The sequence below is a fragment of the Leptodactylus fuscus genome, chromosome 4 (genome assembly GCF_031893055.1).
Source record: "Leptodactylus fuscus isolate aLepFus1 chromosome 4, aLepFus1.hap2, whole genome shotgun sequence".
Taxonomy (NCBI): Eukaryota; Metazoa; Chordata; class Amphibia; order Anura; family Leptodactylidae; genus Leptodactylus; species Leptodactylus fuscus.
Window position 1 is genome coordinate 134,805,985 of NC_134268.1, and position 23,383 is coordinate 134,829,367.

Sequence of the window (23,383 nt, forward strand, 5' to 3'; positions counted from 1 at the left end):
GAAGTATTGACGATTGGGCTGACAGATTATGTGGAGAACCAAAAAGAAAATTCTGCTGCACACTCTAATTTGGCAGTGAAACACGAAGTCTTTTATTGTAGATACAACAAAAATTGATGCACCATGGACATAAAGGCAATATATGTGCAAAGTAGAAAGATAGATCAATTGGTAATGGGACATTTCGGTCATCTGACCTTCCTCATGCCTGATCTATGTAGGAAAAGCAAAGTGCTCCCATGGCATTTCCTACATAGATAAGGCATGAGGAAGGTCGGATGACCGAAACGTCCCATTACCAATTGATCTATCTGTCTACTTTGCACATGTATGCCTTTATGTCCATGGCACATTAATTTTGCCGTGAAATACAACAAAAATTGGAGTGTGCAGCAGAATTTTCTTTTTGGATATCAACAGGGTTGGAGGACCCTATTTTTGCTTGCACTTCCATTTCTACACGGGAGTGTGCGGGAACATTATTATTTTACACTTTAGATAATGGGAAGAGGCTTGTGCAGACCCAGCGGTTAGGGTGCATATTGGCACTAAACTTGCCTGCTCAACATCTTGAAGTGAACTTCTGCAACCACAACATGGTGATCGACAGACTACTCAACTGATAATATTTACATTTGCAGAGTTCCATACACAGGAAACAGTAAAGTGGTGGTGAGGCTCAGCATAAACCAGGAACAGTCAGAGTAATCCGGCACAAAAATGGAGTAAACTGTGGGTTTATATGGCACTGGCTAAACTGTGATTGGCCACAGAGCAGATGATATCCATAAGCCAATTGCTCCAAAGTAAAAGACCAGACTTAAAGAGGACCTTTCATGGTCCGGGTCACAGGCAGTTCTATATACTGTTGGAAAGCCGACAGTGCGCTTAATTCACTGCATTGTCGGCTTTCCTGATCTGTGGCCCAGGTACGTCCTTCTGTACATGCAGCACCAATAGCGCTGTGCTCTGAGACCGGGGGGGCGTTCCTCCTTGCTCACACTGAATTCAGCGCACTGTTGGCTTTCCAGCAGTATATAGAACTGCCTGTGCCCCAGACGATGAAAGGTCCTCTTTAAGCAGGGCACAGAACAAACAGACTTTCCCTCACATCCAAACCGCAGCACAACAGATGGGGTATTCCTGCCCCTGTGTGTGGTTTAGGACAGGTGGAGTTTTAATTAAATTAAATGTAGTAATTAACCCCCTTATAAGAAGGTAAGAGGAACTTCCTCCCCTTGTGATTTTTTCTGTCCTGTGTGCAGGACAGGTGGAAGGAGGTTTCTCTTACCTCCTTACCTACTTCGTTCTTTGTTTTTTCTTTGTCTTACCGATTCCCCCGCTCCCTGCTGCCTCTGCTGCACGGCCGATGGTGTTTTCGCCAGCCTACTGGCTACTGCTTCCCTGGCTGCTTCCTAGTCTCTTCCTTCGTGCGCACTTCTGCATGCGCAGAGGAGCCATAGCCTGAGTCTGGCTATATTGAATAGGCAGCTTATGGTGGGGTTTTTTTTTCCCTGCGGCCTCCTGGCTCTCCCAAATGGGAGGGGCATTACCCCGCTGTTTTTCCCTTTGAGGGGGAAAGAAAAGTAGAGTTTGCCTGGGTTTGAACCAGGTTCCTAAATCTTGGTAATAATATTATTAATATTACCATATATATTTTCTTTTCCTGGAGAGGAGACAAATTACCCTCCCCTTCCTTTTGGCTATATATACCATGCCATGTCAGAGCTATGGTGCTTGCTCTGCTTTTAGGACCAAGCTCCACTGCTCCTGTAGCGGTACTGTTTTAACCCTAGCTAGGCTATGGTGCCCGTGTCTTTAAATACTTAGTATTTTTTTCTTTTGCAGAGGTCTTCTTCTCCCAAAGGCGACGAAGCTCCAAGACAGAAGGGGACGTCCAAACGGCGGCACTACGCCTGCAGAGGTTGTGACATTCCGCTTCCTGATGGATATGAATTCAATAGATGCCGTCAGTGTCGGGCCCCTTCCCCTGAAGAACCCGCTCTGCGTGATATGATCGCATGGGTTAAGGAGTTCGACACAGACACCATGCATGTGATGAAAGACTCTTTCCCACGCCGCTAAAAGACCTCGTGGAGAGTCGCGGCTGTTATCGTATCCTTCTAAGGAAGGATCTAATACTGTGGAAATCTCTTTTTCTGGTGAAGATTCTGTGGCTGTTAAGTAGTTTCGGCATTTTTTCCACAGGAAATGCAAACCTACGTCCATCCGCCCGGGTGGGCGTGATGTTGACGATGAGGAAGCCTTAGATTCCACTTATAGAAGGCCCAGGGCCTTCCAAGTGGATCCAGCCCTGGCCAAGGCTATGGAAGCCGAGTGGAAATGCCCAGACAAGCCGTTTTTTCAGTCTAAAAAATTCAAGCTGATGTTCCCTTTGGAAGGAAGTGAACGAATCGGCTGGATGCCTCCTCCGAAAGTTAATTTCGCCGTGGCCAAGCTTTCTAGGCGTACTGTTGTTCCATCTGAAGATGGCTCTAACTTATCAGATGCCATGGATAGACGTGCAGAATGTCCTTAGGCGTATACACTTGGCAGCTGCCTCTCAAGCTTCCATTGGGGTGGCCTCCCTCGAAGTCTCTAACAAGCTACGGTCAGACCTGGCGAGACTACAGCGAGATATAGATGATGGTGTTCTGGAGTATCCGTGATGACCTGCTGGCATCCTTCTCATGTCTATTCTTGGCAACGGATTTCCTAACCGAAGCTTCTACAGATCAGGTAAAGGCACCCGCCAAGGGTATGGCCTTATCAGCTGCTGCTAGACGGCCCCAGTGGCTCAAACTATAGAAGGCAGACAACGCCTCTAAATATAGTATCTGTGGTCTTCCATTTGAACCCAGCAGAATGTTTGGTAAACAGTTGGACAAAATCATGGAGGGGCTGGCAGACAGCAAAGGAAAGTCCTTTCCTCAGTCCTACAGAAGTAGGCCTGGGACATCATCTCGTGGTAGAGGCTCTCACCGACAGTCTTCATCCAGGCTGCAGTATACCAGAAGACCCGGGTTCCAGGCCAGAGGATCTGGCCGTCGTTTCTCTAAAGAGAAGCCAAAGAAGTCTTTTTGACAATTATTGTATCCCTCCTGTCGAGAGCTCTCCACCTATCGGAGGTCGCTTAAGAAAGTACCTTCCAGCCTGGCAAAGAAACATCCAGGACCCTTGGGTCGTCCAACTAATTCAACACGGATACCGCATAGATTTCGTGTCTCCACCTCATGACAGATATATCGCAACCCACTCTTTCTCCAATCACAAACAGGTGTGCCTGGAAGGTATGATCCAAGAGTATCTGGAAAAAACAGCCCTGGAACCAGTGCCCCTAGACGAAAGAGGCACAGGCGTGTATTCTCCAGTCTTCCTGGTGCCAAAAGCATCAGGGAGCTGGAGGATGATAATAGACCTCAGGTAGTGCTCAATAAAGTTGCCTTTTGCACCTGTCTATTTGGGTGAGCGCTGGTTTTTGCCTATCCCCTTGGAGGCTAGTCCATTTCTTCTATCTGTTCAGACGTCCTTGCGACGGAGACTAGCAGCTGCCCACCTTCAACTCTTTGATCGATACGTCTATTGGTTGTTGTGTCCCACACAACCTGATCAGGTGAGCAGTCACCTGTTGTCCTTTTTGTTTTTTCGTATACTGAAAGTACTAAACCAGGAACGGCTCGGTGCCGTGTTTTTCTTCTTTCATATCTGGAAAAAGCGGCCCTGGACCCACTGCCCCTAGACGAAAGAGGCACAGGTGTGTATTCTTTAGTCTTCCTGGTGCCAAAAGCATCAGGGGGATGGAGGATGATAATCGACCTCAGGTATCTAAACCGTTTCATCCGCATGCTGCACTTCCGCATGGAAACTATAAAGTCAGTGGTCGCCTTCCTGCAACCTGGCGGTGTTCTCGCCACTTTGGATCTCCACATCCCGATTTTTCCTCCCCACAGTAAATTTCTGAGAATAGCCGTGCTATTAGATGGCCAATTATGTCATCTCCAGTTTACGGCTCTGCCATTCGGCATCACTTCAGCTCCTTATATCTTCACAAAAGTCATAGCACCCATTGCTGCTTATCTCAGGCTGCAATGGTTGTTCATAGTCCCATATCTGGACGATTGGCTGTTGAAAGCTCGCTCAGAGGAGCTACTAAGAAGCCAAATACAAGTGACCACCTTCTTCCTCCAGAGCCTTGGGTGGGACAAGTCAGACGTTGTATCCTCCACAAGGAAGACCTTCCAGATGACAGTATCCCTTCCTCCTCAGAGGAAAAAAAAAATCAGGACGGCGGTCAATCATCTCCTCCAGAGTCACCGGGTGTCAATCTGAACAACCATGAAAGTCCGTGGTCTCATGTCAGTGGTTTCAGATCCGGTCCTTGGGCACATGCACCCTCTCCAGAGCAAGGTCCTACAGTTGTGGAACTGCAGCCCTCTATCTTTGGATTCATTGATCCACCTATCCCTCAATACCAGTCTGTCACTCAGGTGGTGGTCCCATCTAAAGGACAGACAGTCCACGGTCCAGCCAGTCTGGACCCTGTTGACTACGGATGCATCTCTTACCGGTTGGGGAGCCCATCTAGATGAGATGCACACAAGAGGGACATGGAATTTGTTGGAGAAAGCCAAGTCATCTTATTGGCGCGAGATCAGAGCCATCTACCTGGCGCTTCTACATTTTTCCCCCTTACGTCGGGGCAAGGTAGTGAAGGTACGTTTGGACAACCTTACCGCAGTCCTCTACCTGAACAAGCAGGGAGGTACCCGGTCCCCTGCCCTCCTGAGGGAAACAGATCTTATTTTCTCCTAGGCGGAGAAGAACCTCACCCACATCATGGTGGTCCACATTAAAGGGTCCTTGAACATCTTGGCAGACCAGTTAAGTCGGGGTCTGATTGTGTCAGACGAATGGTCTCTGAACAAACAAATTTTCCACCAAATTACCAAGACGTGAGGGGCCACACAGTGGCTCAGTGGTTAGCACTGCAGCCTTGCAGCGCTGGAGCCCTGGTGTTCAAATCCCGCCAAGGGCAAAAAAAACCCATCTGCAAGGAGTTTGTATGTTTTCCCCGTGTTTGCATGGATTTCCATCCCATATTCCAAAGGCATACTGATAGGAAAAATGTACATTGTGAGCTCTAGGTGGGGCTCACAATCTATATTTTTAAAAAAATTACCGTGATGTGGGCAGTTCCAGAGGTGGATCTGATGACCACCAAGTACAATGCCAAGGTGGAGAAGTTTTACTCCCTCTATCTGGAGGACGAGCCCTTGGCAGTAGATACCCTGTCGATTCCATGGAGGTTCAGGCTGGCATACATTTTCCCTCCACTTTCCATGATACCGAGGGTATTGATGAAAGTCAGGAGCAGGCATCAGTAATAGCAATCATTCCTTTCTGGCCAGAGGGCTTGGTTTACCCAACTCATTCAGATGAGTCGAACGATATATTGGAGGCTCCCCCCAGTGCACAACCTGGTCACTCAAGGTTCCAGAGTATGCCAAGATCTCAAGAGGTTCAACATGACAGCCGGGACTAAAAGAATTATCCTCAGCTGTCCAGAACACCATAGCCCATGCTAGAGCTCCTGCTACCAACCAGGCTTACCTGGAGTTTTTAATATCTTCAAGTCCTGGTGTGTGGACAAACAGAGGTCTCATGACAATCCATCCACACAGTGTCTGTTGGAGTTCTTGCAAGACGGCGTGGATAAAGGCCTCACTCCTGCTACACTTAAGGTTCAGGTGTTCGCCTTGTCTGCCTGTCTGAACAGGCGCTTATCACAGAATGTCTTTATATTCTGGTTTCTCAAAGGCGCAACCAGGTTGAGGCCTTCTATAAGATCTCCGATTACCCAGTGGGACCTTTCTACTAAATTTATGTCTGTTAAAATGGCTTTTCTTTAGCGATAACATCAGCTAACTGTGTAGGTGAATTACAGGCTCTGTCAGCTCATGAGCCGTATAAAACTTTTTTCCCTGATCGGGTTCAATTAAGATTTTTGCCTAAGGTCCCTTCATATGCTAACCTGAATCAGGTTATTTTCTTGCCTGTATTTTTTCCTTCCCCCTCCTCTCCTGAGCAGGAGAAATGGCACTCTCTAGCTATAGTGAGATGCTTGTGTATCTACCTAGAACGCACTAAGTTTTTTTAGGAAGGAGGAAAACTTATTAGTCTCTTTTCTAGGGCGATCCAAGGGGTTTTAAGTCTCAAAACCCACATTAGCCAGGTGGATTAAGGAGGCGATAAGACTCTCTTTTGTTTATCAGAGTCTTACTTCCCCAGAATTAGTTAAGGCCCACTCTACTAGGGCAATGTCTACCTCTTGGGCGGAAAAGCACTTGGTCCCCTTGGAACATATTTGTTCTGCTGCTACCTGGCAGTCTCAATCCACTTTTATCAAACACTACCGTTTAGACCTTCAAGGGTCAGAGGCTACTGCCTTCGGCCAAAATGTTTTGTCATCTGTATGCCCTCCTTAGGTGTTATCTCGCTACATCCCCATCTGTTTTGCTGCGGTTTGGACGTGGGGGAATCGGGGGTTATGTATGATACCCTGTTTCCCTTAGTCCAAACAGCAGCACAAGACTCCCTCCCTATATTTGCTATTATTATTATTATTTTCTTTATAACTGACACAAGGGGAGGAGGTTCCTCTTACCTTCTTATAGGGGGGGGGGGGGTTAATTACTACATTTAATTTAATTAACTCCACCTATCCTAAACCGCACGCAGGGGCAGGAATACCCCATCGGTTGTGCTGCTGTCTGGACTAAGGGAAACAGGTTATCATACATAACCCTCGATTCACAATGGCAGAAAGGTCAAGGCAGCAGACCATAGCCAGGCAATCAAGGATTCAAGACCCATTAAATTAATTTCCTGACACCGGCCTTACCATAACGCCTAGCCAGTATGCCTGTTGCCTCAGTGTTATATTTGACTTAGAACTTTCCTTCACCTCTTCCCCCATATCTAATCACTTGTAGGCTCATGTCATCTCCACTTCAAAAATATCTCAGGAATCTAGCCTTTCCTTACCATGGAAACATTAGAGAACCTTATTGTGGCCCTGATTCACTCTCAACTTTACTTCTGTAATTCCGTACTAATTGTTCTTCCGCCTAACTAAATTATCCCGTCTACAATCTATTCTGAATTCAGCAGCCAGGCTCATCTATCAGTCTAGATGCTACAGCGATGCCTCCAGTCTGTATTAGTCACTGCATTTGCTACCTATTCAATACAGAATACCATCTAAACTTATCACCCTCATCTACAAGTTCCTCCATAATGCTGCACCTGCCTAAGTTTCCTCCCTCATCTCTGTCTATCGCCCAACCTGTGCTCTCCGTTCACTCAATGACCTAAGACTAACATCATCTAATATCAGAACCTCCCTCTCTCGTATCCAAGACTTCTCCCAAATTGTACCACTTTTCTGAAATGCACTATCCTGGATAATCCGATTAACTCCCCATTTCTACAACTTCAAACGCAAACTAAAGACACATCTTTTCTGACAGGTCTTTCACAATTCATAATGCAAACCTTTCTGCAGTTAGAATCCCTAAAACAAATACGCGGTTCATGTTTTGTATCACACTGTAACTTTATATGTTATATGATAACATCTGCACAGTAACCCCTTCCCGCCAACGGCATTTTTTGATTTTCATTTTTAATTTTTGACTACCCCCCCCCCCCCCTTCCAAACTCTATAACTTTTTTTATTTTTCCACTCTCAGAGCCATATGAGGTGTTAATATTTGCGGGACAAATTTTTCTTTATGATGCTGCCATTAATTATTCTGTACAATGTACTGGGAAGTTGGTAAAAAAATTCAGGATGGTGGGGATTTGAAGAAAAAGTGTGTTTGTGCGATTTTCTTACGGGCTTTGTTTTCATGGCATTCACTGTCCAGCCAAAATGACATGTCACCTGTATTCTATGTTTTGTTACAATTCCAGGGATGCCTAGTATATATGGTTTTATTTACATTTTAACCCTTTAACAAAAATCCAAAACTGTGGCAAAATTTTTCTTTCCTAAAAGTCGCCATATTCTGACACCCGTATTTTTCTTATACTCCTGTGTACGGGGATGCATAGGATGTCTTTTTTGAGGGGCCGGTTGTACTTTTCAGTTCTACCATTTTGGGGAATTGTTATTGCTTTGATCACTTTTTATTCAAACTTTTATCAGAGGCGAAACAGTGAAAAAACGTTGGTTTGGCACTTCTGTCTTTTTTTTCCTACTGCGATTACCGTATGGGAAAAATATTTTTATAGATTTGTAGGAGCGGGCATTTTTGGACACAGGGATACCTAACATGTATGTGTTTCACAGTATTTCAGCACTTTTATATGTGTTCTAGGAAAAGGGGAGGTGATTTGAATTTTTATTATTTTTTTTTCCTCATGCATTTATTAGACCCCTAGGGGTCCTTATCACTAATGCAATGCATTACGATGCTAATGCATTGCAAAATATATAGAGTAGCCTGCAATAGAAGCCAGTGAACCTTCACAAGGCTCCCCATTGTCATGGCAACATGATCCCAGACCTGGAGCTTGCTCCGGGTGCCGCTGGGAAAATGGCACCTCGGTCAGCTTTGACCGAGGCACCAAACGGGTTAATGCCCACGATCGGTGAAGGCACTGATATAAAACAGTAGACACCCCGCGGCTATGACGGCCGCCCGGCTCCTGCCATGTTTAAACACGCAGTATCTGCCGTTGTAGTACGGCAGATGTTGGGAAGGGGTTAATAAAATTCTTTCAACATGTTCATCACATGTAATGGCAATTATTAAGTATGAAATAATTATTGTATTGCACAGTGGGATTTTTTTTTTCTTTTTAATGCAGAGACCTCATGGGTCTTATCCAAATTATTCTGGAGGGTGGCTGAATCCCACCACACCCTAAGTTGATTACTATGAAACCTTTCCAGATCCCTAAAAAGATATGTTAAAGGGGTTGTCCCATGAAAAGCATAGTAAATGCTAGTTTATGTGGATTTAAGACTTTTCCTAAATACATTGCTTTATCAAAACTGCTTTGTTTGGCCGCTATCTTAATGTATTCACTTCACTGTTGACACTGCGTTTCTATGGCCACTGGGCTTATCTGCTCAGTTCCCAAGTGACTTAGCTCCCTGCTCTCAGGGGGGAAGGGAGGGGCTGAGTGCTCAGCAGCAGCTCTGAGCTGTGTATGTCTGACAAATAACAGAGCTCCTCAGATAGGGGAGGGGGAGGCGAGAGGTCCGGCATTTCTGATTCTGGTTTAATTGAATTTGGCTGATAAGGGCTGAGATAAGGAGTCTGTTACCTCTGTATGTAATGCAAGATGACTCAAATCCAGCTCTGCTACATCAGGTTCATACTGTGGTAATGCATTTACAACCAATCCCTCATTACTGACTGCAAACATAGCAGATAGCAGAGCAAGTGAAACCCCGCCCACCAATGTGCCGACAAAACCAGGAAGTGAACAGAGCACAGAGCCTACAGGTTGGTGAACAAGGGTTATGGGAATACCCCTTTGAGTGTGAAGGTTGAATCTGTAGACACATCCATATTAGAAAATAACCAGTTTGCTTTACATCAGTGATCTGGATTAGTAAGAGTCCAGGAAGTGCTGGCAAAGAAACAAAATGGTGGTAGTTTCAGCATTCAACCAAAAAATGTGGAGATAAACATCAAAGCCTTTATAGAGACATTAAGATAGAAACAAAAATGCAATCACATCAATAAAAAGAAAAACCACTAAGTGTTTCAATTCTGTTGTTTAATACTTTTTCATAGATGTAAACATATCAATATGCCACAGGTATATACAGTGAAGGAAATAATAATTTGATCTTTTGCTGACTTTGTAAGTTTTCCCACTGACAAAGACATGAACAGTCTATAATTTTAAGGGTACGTTAATGTTAATAGTGAGAGAATATCAAAAATAAAATCCAGAAAATCACATTGTATAAATTTTATAAATTTATTTGCATTTTGTATAGAGAAATAAATATTTGATACCTCTGGCAAACAAGACATAATACTTGGTGGCAAAACCCTTGTTGGTGCGCACAGCAGTCAGACGTTTTTGTAGTTGATGATGAGGTTTGCACACATGTCAGGAGGAATTTTGGTCCACTCCGCTTTGCAGATCAGCTCTAAATCATTAAGAATTTGAGGCTGTTGCTTGGCAACTCGGAGCTTCAGCTCCCTCCATAAGTTTTCTATGGGATTAAGGTCTGGAGACTGGCTAGGCCACTCCATGTCCTTAAAGTGCTTCTTTTTGAGCCACTCCTTTGGTGTCTTGGCTGTATGTTTTGGGTTATTGTCCTGCTGGAAAACCCAGGCACGACCCATTTATTTTTAAAACTGTAATTTTTATTAAATTTCCAAAAATATTTATACATACAAATGAAAAGCATAACATAATAAACAATAGAACTTACAAAATCAGCAAGGGATCAAATAATTATTTCCTTTACTGTATCCCAGGCGAAAATTGGCACCAACACACTCAACAAAATAACAAAGACAAAAGTAAAAAGAGGAACATTATATGCATCTGCAACAACACAAGAAACAAGTCATTAATTAAAATGTATCAAATCATGCTTCTATACAAATGTTATTGATAAACCTTTGACAAGGATTTCCATTAATAACTAAATTTGTATTGCTGACCTGTCATCAGGATAGGTCATCAAGGAAAGATCAGTGGTATCCATCAGCCGGGACTTCCGCTGTTCAGCTGTCTGAAGGGGTCATGAGCGCTGAGACCTCTAATGTAATTACAGTCTTGAACTATTTGCTTCTATGGGATGAGGCTGTAATTTCAGTGCATGACAGAATGTGATCTAAAACAGTGAAGAGGTCACAGCTCTTGTGGAAATTTCAAACAGCTGATCAGCAGTTCTGGTTGATGGACGTCCACTGATCTCTTATTGAAGTCATATCCTGGTGATAGGTCACCCATAAGAGAAAGATTTGGTCAATCACTTTAAAGTGCATAAATGTTTCATGAGGATTTCTTCTCTTCTTGTGGATGGTATTCTATACTCGGTACTGTCTCTTTTTCCACATTTTCTTTTTTTCTTTGTAAAACCTTTCCTCCTGTAAAGCCTAGAAGTCCACCTCCAATTGCAGTTGCAATGCCACCCATTTTTAATCCTGCCATTAGGCCAATAGGGCCCCCAACAATTCCACCAATGAGAGCTCCTGCAGCAGGAAGCAGTGTCAGCTTGTATTTCAATGCCTTGTAAAAATATATATACAAAAAAACATTGTTAGTACAAATAATAAATTCACTCCAATTTATTGTTAAAGTTAAGATTAAGACTAAACAAAACAACTTTACATAGGTGAAAGTATCATATTGTGAAAATATGTAACACCTTCCGAGATAAACCAGAGAAAAAATAAAATATTTAAAACAAAAAAAAAAAAAAGCTAAATTTCAAATATAAATGATTTAACACATTAAACAGTTTCTTTCATGGCTTCTACACTGGTGGGCCATCGCACTAAATTAAGGCAAAATCCTAAACTGATTTTGGGTCGACATCCACCCCAAAACCAAGGACATATTCTGCCGTGTGAAAGAGGCCTTAGGTAGAAAAACTGCTCATTGTTGCATCCAATACTATTGGCTTATTCTATATAGCAGTAGTCATGTGGCTCAGTGACTATGGCAAAACTACAATCCCCAGCATGGCCTAACAGCCAAATTACAGTTCTGTCACTGCTAGAGATCACCATCAGAATTATGGATATGCTGCATTTAGTCTTTGCAAACACCAAGTAAATATTACAAGATGGCAACAAATATCTAAATAAAAGTAGTAAAGAAAAATGTATATTCTTAATTGTAAACTGTTAAGTTTGAAAAGTATCTGAAATGAACTAGATGCAAAATGCAGGATGTCTACTTCTTAGTGCTTAAAGAATGAATGTGATAGCATATCACAGCAGAGATTGATTTCTTCTTCACTGCTCCCTCCTTCTTACCCATGTGTCATTTCTTTCTTATTTCCTTAATTGCTGTTTCCCTCAGCATTAAAGACGGCGGATCAATTGGGTTAATACAGAAGATTGCTGGTAGGCACAGTACCATTGATTCAACAGCAGGAGCTTATCCCTACCTTCCCCAGGTTCTTAGTTCCCTCTTCAACATTCACAGCAGCAGTGTTGACATGGTCTTCAATGCTGTCAATCTTCTCCTGCTGAGTCTGGATGCAAAGGAATTATGAGTGAGATTTCCTGCTGAGAAGCAGCAGAAAGCCAATACACACTATTTAATTTTTGTAATCAGGGACCCTGCAGCAGCTTTCATCTGTAGCTGCTGTGTAGCTGCACAGCTGTTAATGGCAGTTCACTAATAGCACCTGATAAACAGTGCTGGAAGGGGAAAGAAATTAAAGTTAAAGATTTAACTATTAGTCATCTGTCTTCCTTCAAGAAGTTGACTGAACTACATCTACAGCTATTACTAGTCTGATACTGAAAAAGCATACAGATCAGGCAATTATTAATGTAATAAAAGTATCAGCACTGTTAGGGTGAGTTCACACTACTATTATTCATCCATCACATGATAAGGGTGATGGATATTAAATGGCAGATGCAGATGGAGACCCCACTGTTAGAGGTCTGCCTGCATTCACCCCAAAGTAAAAAAAAAACAACAACATGTCAGTAGTAAAAGTCTTGAAACTGGACTTTTTCTTTCATTACAAAAGTATGTACACATGAGAGTCAATGGATCTAGACAGAGGGGGCTCCATTTATGTCCATTAAACTACTACAATTAAAGGGGTTTTCTTATCTCAGTGTCTCAGCAGTCTGCCTGCAGTGTCTGCTTCTCACTTGCTGTATTTCTCTCCCACCTCCTCCCTTTTGCTGAACAGGACACAGAATATTTATGCATGTCAGATAATATGCAGATGCTTGTACACTATGGACTCAGTGTTATCTGTGTGTTTTCATAGCGAGATAACAGACTAGCGAAATTTTAATATACAGAAAGTTTTTCAACAAAACTAAATATCAATCTGGTGAGAATTTATCAAGCCTTGCGCTCCAGATATGTTAACTAAAAAAGGTCCAAAACAGAGATTTATAAACAGCGAATTATAGGCATCCAAAAATGGTGTCAATACAAAATACATCTCTTCGCAAAAACCACATTTTGGAGACTACACCCCTGAAAGAATTTAACCAAGGGTGCAGTGAGCATTTTGAATCCCCAAGTGTTACATTCATTTATTTTCCAGAAATGAACATCAGCTGATGGTGAGAGGTGAAAATGGCAATTTTTCCAGGAATATGTCATTTTAGTGTGCAATATGTTGTGCCCGCCTTGTATTAGAGTTGACTGCTCCAAAAGTTGTTGTGCCTGGGATTCCCGTTTAGCAGTTTTTAAAGTGTATTTTATGTCTGTTGACACAAGCTGGGCAAATCATATCGAGCACTGAAATGGCATTTTCAGCTACACATTCATTTCTGAAGATTAAATTAATGCAACACTCAAGAACTGAAAAGGGGTAAAAATATTCGCCACACTACTTGATAAATCCCTTAAGTTGTGTCGTTTTCAGAATAGGTTCACTTGTCTGCAAATTCCACTTTACTGAGAATTCAGGGGCTCTGCAAAAGGGGCATGATGTTCAAAAACCAAACTGTGCTCCAAAAACCAAAATAGCACTCCTTCCTATCTGTGCCCAAACAGCAGTTTATACCCACTGTGAGAAAGTGACAGGGAAAGTTCTGGAAGGATGCTATATCTCCACCAGGTTCCTTACTTATGAGTGGTGAGTGAGGTCGTCACATAGCTGTAGCAAAACCTCACCTGTGAGCTTAACCTCTTCATATCCTACAGCAAGAAGCAACTTTCAAGCGCAGGTGGGAGCTTGGCCTCATTATAGACATATAAAACCCGCCAAGACCTCAGTCCTGGGCAGTTCCTGGGGGAGAGTGGAGGAGCCAAGTTCTGTCCCTACAGCCTGACATCAATACACATGTACAGTTAGAGTACCTTTGTTTAGTTTGCCGCTCAGATGAGCAGGATTTGAGTTACTGGTTTTTCCTGAAGCGAAGGCTTGGTTATTTTCCTGCCAGTTCCTTTTTGCAAAATAAACACACAGGCTAAAAAAACCCTGCTGAGTCTGATTTTGGTGTCTGCCTCTGACTGTCTGTGTCCGCTGCTGCTACTGCTGAGCCTACCTCCCCTAAACCACATATGACTTTGTTAAGTACGTTATCATGGGTACAACATTTTCTTACATGTAGGCATAAACTGCCAATTCAACACAAAGCAGAATGCAGTTGTGAAGGAGCTCTATGTGCTTTTGGTGCACAAATTTAGATTGTTATTTTTGGTCGCCATGTCACATTTGCAGAGACCCTAAAATTGTCCCTAGAAAATGGGATCACTTCTTGGGGAATTCCAAATTATTGGCACCTCCAGGGCTCTGCAAAAACAATATGGCGTCCAGAAAGTCCTGTAAATAGCACAGTGCTCTTTCCCTTCTGAGTTACACTGTGTGCCCAAGCGCAGTTTATGGCCAAATATACTACTTTTTTGTACCCGGGATAGTTCACTTAATAGTTTTAGGATTTTGCTTCTCACATGACACAAAGTGGCCAGAAAATATTGAGGACTAAAATGGCATTTTTCTCTGAAAATTTCAATGGTAAAAGCATTCACATATATACCGTATTTTTCGGACTATAAGACGCACTTTTTTTCCCCAAAATTTTTTGGGAAAATGAGGATGCGTCTTAGAGTCCTGCAGGACAGGAGTGTAGCGATGCCGCAGGCCCCGGCACCTGTGTCGGCGTGTAAAACTCTCCCCGACATCCGTCGTTCTATTACAGCGGATGCGGGGTTTGTAATGGCAGCCGCTCTGCTGCAGAGCGGCTGCCATAGCAACCGTGTTTCCACTATACGCGGAGGCCTGCAGCTAATGCCCGCAATTAGAATGCATTCTAATTGCGGGCATAAAAACTTAACCTCCCACTCCCCCCCCCCCATGACCATCCACAGTAGTAATGTATAGAATCTCCCATAGACGGTAATACACGTGTATTGCCGTCTATGGGACTTGCAATCAAATGATTGCAGGTTCAAGTCCCCTGGGGGGGGGGGGAAAGGGCTAATAAATAATACTAATATTTTTCCTGTACGGTGAACGTCAAAATCAAAAGTGCTAAACCTGCCGGGATTTTTTTTCACCGTTTTGCCTCTGATTTAAATAAAAAGTGATCTAAGCAATAGACATTCCCCAAAATGGTATAACTAAAAAGTACATCTGACCCCTCAGAAAAATGCTCCATGCGTCCCCGTACAGCTGCAGGGTCACCTGTTAATGTGGCCTTGCAGCTGTTGCAAAACTACAACTCCCATATATTAAATATTGTACCATTTTGTGCTTCAAATTTTTTTTCCCTATTTTCCTCCTCTAAAACCTAGGTGCGTCTTATAGTCTGAAAAATATGGTACATATATGTATGTTTTGCATTACTATTTCCTAATGTTTATACATTTTGTATGTATATATTTTATGTCTTTTTTTTCTTTTCTTTTTTTTCATGTGGAGTGGTCAGGTGGATTAGAGGAAAGATTCTGTTTGAATAGTGATGGGGGTCGAATTTGTATATACTAACATATACTTCTTATGTTACAGATTTTTTTTAAACTTTTTCCCAGTAAAACATATTTATTTCATTTTTCATTTCAATTTTTTTTCACTCCATTATTTTCATATGTATTCAACTTTTCCATGTACCGTATTTTCCAGACTATAAGGCGCACATAAAAACCTACGATTTCCTCAGAAATCGTAAGTGCGGCTTATAGTCCGGTGCGCCTTATATATGGATGGAAGCGGCGGCAAAGTCTGCGTGCCGCTTCCATACATACATAAAAGGCACCGTAAGGGTGCATTCACACTACGGAACGCCGGCGTGTATCACAGCCGTACACGCCGGCGTTACAGCAGGGCTGCCGGACACTTCCTATTCATTTCTATGGGAGGCGGCATGCGAGCGCTCCCCATAGAAATGAATGGACAGACACTTCCCATTCATTTCTATGGGGAGCGCTCGCATGCCGGCTCCCACAGAAATGAATGGGAAGTGTCTGTCCATTCATTTCTATGGGGAGCGCTCGCATGCCGGCTCCCATAGAAATGAATGGGAAGTGTCCGGCAGCCCTGCTGTCACGCCGGCCTGAAACAGAACGTGAAACTTACCGAGCGGTGCAGGGCGGGCGGGCGGGCGGGCATTCAGGCCTCCTCTTACTCCGATGTCCTGACCACTTCCTCTGGCGCTCGCGAACTGATAATGGCCTGGGCGCATGCGCAATATCATAATGCTTCTACTGCGCATGTGCCCAGGCCATTATCAGCTAGCGAGCGGCGGAGGAGGAGGACGGAACATCGGAGGAAGAGGAGGCCTGAATGCCCGCCCGCCCTGCACCGCTCGGTAAGTTTCACATTCTGTTTCAGGCTTTTATTTTAAAACGGGGGGGTAGTTTAATGTAACTTTTACGGTTGGGCTCTATCAGCATGATTTTGCTGATAGAGCCCCTCCTCGCCTGCCGAGCGCTTCCAATAGAAGCGGCTGGCACGCGGGGGGTTAAGCGGCCACTGGCAAAGTCTGCCTGCCGCCGCTTTCAACAACATATAATGCGCACCGGACTGCGGCTTATAGTCCGGTGCGCCTTATATATGAACCGAGACGGACTATAAGGCGCTCATGGGCAATGCGGCTTATAGTCCAGTGCGCCTTATAGTCCGTAAAATACGGTATTTATTTTTTCCTTTTGTAATTTTTGTTTTATTTTTTTTAGCATTTTTTTCTTTTACATTTATTTTCTTTCACAATTTATTTATTGTAATTATCATCTTGGTGCTGTCCTATTGTACAATGTTCTATACTCTATCTAGTGTGCACAATACACATATACCGGTCACTACACACACTTCTGCACTTATCTCATTAAAAATTGACTTGTCAGGCCCCATTCACATCTGCGTTCGGATTGGTAACCTCCCCGTACAAAAACATATACACATTAAAAAGTGGTTACTTGGGAAATAGGTGGACCCCATAGACTATAATAGGGTTCGTGTGGTTTCTGCTCAGTTTCCGCACAAAACATGCGGAGAGAAAAGTACTGCAAGCAGCGATTGCTTGTTTACATGCTACAACCCCTTTAAGTTCTCTAGTTAAATGTAAGTCTCAATTCCATCTTAAAAAATTAATTCTATTGACAACTAGTCCTGCTTTTTTTTTAAACCGAACATAATTTCACCTATTTTTGTGTAATAGTAAATGGCTTATAACAATATGCTAAGTTAACTAATATGCAAGGCAGCAGATTGATTTGGTGTCTGTTGCTGCGCAATTACTGCATCACTAATACTGTTAAAGTTTCCCATTTGCCTAAGACTATTTTAAGTAGCGTAAGGCTCTGGATTTTACTTGCCCTATATTCATATTTGTAGGCCTATTCTGGGTCCAAGAGAGGAATATTTATTTAGCGTAAGGTCCCACCTTAATGAGGTTGCCTTGTAAGGTAAGGAGGGCTTCTTACTGTTTGATCAAATACATACAATGAAGAACCTCTAATTTATATGTTTAGTTTATAGATCATTTGAGCTTATTCATATATTCATTAATTTTACAATATGCTAATAAGCAGCCTGGAGCACAGAGGGATGCTTCATTGCTCCAAATTGCTTTACCCCACATTTCTTCAATATGCTGGTGTGAACATGTGAATATAAGACCAGGTGAAATTTCAGCATAGGTTCCTGGCCCTGGCATTCAATAGGTCATATTTGAGCAGTGTGGAGCAACAGATCTTCCCTCAGTGCCTTAGATTGTTCATTTGCATATACTGAAATAAATTAATATTTAGACAACAGAGGCTTGAATTTTCAGGGGTTAAAGGAGTTAGGCCAAGCTCAATAATATATTATGTATATAATTTATGTAACTGTTTTGCTGGTTTAATATGCTTCATCCTAGTGACTAACCCCCTTTAATAAATTGGAATTCAATGCAAAAACAACAACTGTGAACTTGTTGGGAATCTTATCAAATTTATAGAAATATGATTTAGTTGTTCCTGGTCTGTATATGCCATAATGTAAATAATATACTTACATGTACCAGATGGGAAAATTCATTTATAATCTCATTCAAGTCTAATAAATCCTGGTAGAGTGAAAAAAAAATATATTGTCATTTTACCTTCATAAATTTAAAAAAGTTATATAAAGGGTTGGCAATTTATGAAAAGGTATCTGGCACCATCATATTCTCACACAAACATTTGCTACTGTTTGCTTTATTTTATAAGCTTCTCTAGCTGGTGAATGGTTTATCAGAATAATCTTTCAATTTATGAACAAGAGGTTGTAGATAATTGGATTACTGTAAACAATTCCAAAATAATGTTATAAAAGTTTTAAAAAGGTGATATGTGCCCTTAAAGGGGTTTTCCCATGAACATAATTATTTTTAAATTTGTAGATAATAAACATTTTTGCAAATATAAGTAATTAAACATTTTGCAGAGTTTTAAAGGTTTTCTCTAAATATCTTTTGGTCACAGTCTTGTTGTCTTGACCGGTTGCCAATTTGAGAACAAAACATGCTCTGAAATGTACCTTTTCCAGTGTATTCCAAGATTCCAAGGCATTTGGGTCTTGAATTTCAGTGAACTGTGCTTCAATCTGGATTTCTGAATTACTCTCGCGAGAAAGATCTAAACATGATTTTAATTCAAGTTAAAAAACAGATTTGACTATAAAGATCACAATAATAAAATAAAAAGAAAATCATGATAAGTTGAGACTGAGCAAAAACATTATTAAATGATTCAGATGTTTAAAATGCTTCTTGTAGAGCAGGGGTCTCAAACTCAATTTACCCGGGGGCCGCTGGAGGTAGAGTCTGGGTCGCATCAGGTTTTCCCAAATTTTTTTTTCTAAAATTCGCCATATTCTGACACCCATAACTTTTCTATACTTCTGTGTACGGGGATGTATAGGGCGTCTTTTTTTTGCAGGGCCAGGTATACTTTTTAGTTATACCATTTTGGGGAATTGGTATTGCTTTGATAATTTTTTTATTAAAATTTTTATCAAAGGCAAAACAGTGAAAAAACGTTGGTTTGGCACTTCTGACTTTTTTTTCCCACTACTGCGATTACCGTATGGGAAAAATATTGTTATAGATTTGTAGAGTTGGCTTTTTCGGACACAGGGATACCTAACATGTATGTGTTTCACAGTATTTAACTACTTTTATATGTGTTCTAGGGAAAGGGGAATATTTTTAAAAATTCTTTTACTTTTTATTTTTATTTTTTTGCATTTATTAGACCCCCTAGGGGTCTTGAACCCCAAGGGGTCTGATCACTAATGCAATGCATTACAATGCTAATGCATTGCAAAAAATCGTCATTACTTTTGCAGGCTGCATAGAGCAGTCTGCTAAAGAAAATCACTGCAGACCACCCGGGAGCCTTTACAAGGCTCCCGGCTGTCATCCCAACGTGACGTCGGCCCTGAAGCATGCTCCGGGAGTCGGCAATCACTGGCAAAATGGCGGCATCCATGCACCACGGGGAAAATGGCGCCTCGGTCCGCTTTGAGGGGTTAATGCCTCCGATCGGTACGGGCACTGACTAGAGGCATTAGCGTTGGTTGTCTACTGTGTGAAACAGTAGACACCCGGCAGCTATGGCAGCTGCCCGACTCTCGGGCAGCTGCCATAGTTAAACACCCGGCTTCCACCAGGAACCGCAAACTATTGTCCCGAGGGCCGCGAGTTTGAGACCCCTGCTGTACAGTCTAAAAAGGCAACCAATCAATCAAGATCTACTGATTTACAACAGGTCTTAGGGAAATACCTAAGGCTAAGCTTACACCTACGCCTGGATTACGTTCAAGGTTTTCGTCCCAAATCTGCTTGAAAAATACAGAGAGAAATGTCCTGCAAGCAGTGCTTTTCCCTTTTCAGGCGAAAACGGAGCTGAAACCCATTGGACCCTATTATAGTGCATGGGGTCTGCAGTAACCACTTTTAAGAGGATTAGGTGTCTGGTTTTTGGCTTCCCAAATCTAACATAAGCCTTGCTTATTTCCATTAAAGACAACCTTTCACCACTTCCACCAGCTCAACTGCTTAAAATTAATAGTATTTTTTTTACTTATAGAGCACCATTAATTCCATGGTGTTGTACATTTGAGGGTTTACATACGGTACACAAAATATACAAAACAAGTACAATACTAACAGTGACTAACTGGCACAGTGGGATTGAGGCCCTGCCCACAAGGGCTTACAGTCTATGAGTGAAGAGGGATGGAGACAGTAGGTAAGTTTGGTGTCATTCTAATTCTACCAACCTGCAGGACATAGAGAATATGTAATTTTGGCTTTAACATGAACACTGTAAAAGCATAACCCTTAAGAAAAGTTTTTTTAAGTTCCACTGTATTCTGTCTGATTTTATTTTCCAGCTTCTGAGTACATCTTCCAAAATATTAGTGCCATTACGAAGTACAATATGTCCCATAAAAATTCGCCCTCATACAGTTGTATTAACGGACAAAAGAAAAAAAAAATTGAATTTTTTTTTAATATAGGGAGTAGAGATGACCGAACACTATTTGAAACAGCCATTTCGAATAGCACACTCCCATTGAAATGAATGGAAGCGGCCGGCACGCAGACTTTGCCGGCAGCCGGCCGCTTAACCCCCCGTGTGCCGGCTACGTCCATTCATTTCTATGGGAGCGTGCTATTCGAAACAGCTGTTTCGAATAGTGTTCGCTCATCTCTAATAGGGAGCAAAAAACAATAATGAAAAAACAAAAAATGGCTGCAGCCCGGAAAGGTTAAAGGTGTTATCCAGCCTCCAAAAATGATCTGCAAATACATTCACAGCAGTGCAAAATACTCATTCCCCCTACGCCCAACCAGCAGCACAACTGCGGTATTTACGCACCTGTGAGCTGTTGGGACAGGTGGAACTTTCAATTAACTAACAGCTTTAACCCCCTATAAGAGGCCGCAAGACCTCCTCCCCCCTGTGTTTTTTTCTGTCCTGTGCGGACAGGACAGGTGGAGAGGTGTTTCAACCTCTTATAGGGGGCACCTCTCCCTCCGTTTTGCAAGTGGCGCGAGCTTACGGCAGTTCACCGTGCACTTCTGGCATTTGACCCCACCTGCAGGGACAAGCTGTGAAGATAAGGATGGACAACGTAACAGCAGTCCATTACATCAACAAGCAAGGGGGAACCAGATCCCCCTCTCTCCTGCAGGTGACCAACCTAATATTTGCCTGGGCAGAAGAGAATCTGTCCCAGTTGTCAGCAGTTCATATCTGAGGTCGCTTGAACATCCTTGCGGATCAGCTCAGCAGAGGCCTAGTGACGTCAGGCGAATGGTCCCTGGATCCGGACATCTTTCACCATCTCACCGAGATGTGGGGTCTCCCCGAGGTGGATCTGATGGCCACCCAATAGAACGCCAAAGTAGAAAGATTTTGCTCCCTGTCCCGGGAAGACAACCCTTTGGCGGTGGATGCCCTTTCAATACCTTGGAGGTTCAGATTGGTATACGTCTTCCCTCCCATTCCGATGATTCCGAAGGTATTGGCGAAACTCAGGCAGGACCAGACTTTGGCGATAGTTATCATGCCGTTCTGGCCAAAAAGGGCATGGTTTACCCACCTCATTCTGATGAGTCGAGGGAACTACTGGAGGCTTCCATCAGTCCACAACCTGGTAACTCTGAACAGTCAGCTCTGCCAGGACCTGGACAGGTTCAACCTCACTGCCTGGAGGTTAACCGCACCGTATGTGGAGATAGAGGATTGTCCCAGGGAGCGCTAAGGACGCTAGCCCATTCAAGAGCGGAGTCAACTAACCAGAGCTACCAGAGGATCGCCCGGATATTTTGAAATTGGTGTGCGGATAACCAGCGCAACTCTGATAGAAATTCAATCGTGGAATTCCTACAAGACGGCCTGGAGAGGGGGCTATCACGAGCCACCCTGAAGGTTCAAGTTTCAGCTCTGTCTGCTCTCCTGGAGACTCGGCTATCACAAGATCCTCTAATCAAGCAATTCCTAAGAGGGGCCGTTAGGCTCAGGCCCCAGGTACAACCTCCAGTCCCCGCGTGGGACCTGGCTGCGGTTCTACAGTGGCTTTGCGCTCCCCCCTTTAAACCCTTATCTGAAGTGGATTGGAAATACCTGTCATACAAAGTTACCTTCCTGTTGGCAATAACCTCCGCCAAAAGGGTTGGAGAACTACAGGCCTTAGCGGCCTCGGAACCCTTTATAACAGTGGCTCTCAACCTGTGGGTCGCGACCCCGGCGGAGGTCGAACGACCAAAACACAGGGGTCGCCTAAAGCATACCTCCCAACCGTCCTGGTCGGTGGGAGGTATGTCCCGGTTTCAACTTATCGGCGCTCGGAGAATGCCGATGAGTTGAACACACAGGCGATTAAAGCAGGAGCTGTGACAGCCAGGTCCTGCTTTAATGCTGCGCTGCGACTTCTACATGTGTAGCCGCGATGTGATGATGTCACATCGCGGCTACAACTAGTGAGCGAGACTGCGGAGAGAGCGGTGGGGGAGCGTTGGAAGGTGAGTATAAGTGTTTTTTTTTTGTTTTAAACATTAAAGTGGAACATAATGAAGGGGCAGATGAAGGGGGGGACGGACGGCATGACACTGGGGACAGATATGGAGGGACATGAAGCTCTGGGCAGAAATGTGGGAACATGAAACTGGGGAACAGATGGGGACATGAAACTGGGGGAAGAGATGGGGGGACATGAAACTGTGGGCAGATGAAGGGGGGGTACGGCATGACACTGGGGGCAGAGATGGGGGGACATGAAGCTCTGGGCAGAGATGGGGGAACATGAAACTGGGGAACAGATGGGGACATGAAACTGGGGGAAGAGATGGGGGGACATGAAACTATGGGCAGATGAAGGGGGGTACGGCATGACACTGGGGGCAGTTGAAGGGGTTATATGAAACTGGGGGAAAGAGGGCGAGGGGACATATAATGTACAGGTGACTGTAGGAGGATTATACTGTGTGGGAGCACATGGAAAATGAATGAGAATGGGCGGAGTCAACATAAGTGGGCGGAGCTAAATTTGCCGCACGCTGCATATTTCGCACCTCTTTCTAATCTTCAAAAGTTGGGAGGTATGCCTAAAGCCATCAGAAAATACATATTTCCGATGGATTTAGCCACTCAGAAGCCGCGTTACGGTCTGCAGCAACACTATTCAGCTGGAACGCACGCCATTATGGACGCACAT

General features: G+C 43.3%; 1 protein-coding gene across 1 annotated transcript in view; it reads right to left on the reverse strand.

Moving 5' to 3' along the window:
- Positions 1 to 9,850: 9,850 nt before the first annotated feature.
- STX17 (syntaxin 17) overlaps positions 9,851 to 23,383 on the reverse strand; it is a 55,104-nt gene continuing 41,571 nt past the window's right edge. Inside the window, exons 5-8 of the mRNA XM_075271160.1 lie at positions 18,695 to 18,792; positions 18,189 to 18,239; positions 12,158 to 12,244; positions 9,851 to 11,271 (exon numbers count right to left, since the gene is read on the reverse strand). Of these exons, the coding sequence (XP_075127261.1) occupies positions 11,035 to 11,271; positions 12,158 to 12,244; positions 18,189 to 18,239; positions 18,695 to 18,792 (473 nt within the window). The 3' untranslated portion in view covers positions 9,851 to 11,034. The remainder of the gene's footprint in view (positions 11,272 to 12,157; positions 12,245 to 18,188; positions 18,240 to 18,694; positions 18,793 to 23,383) is intronic.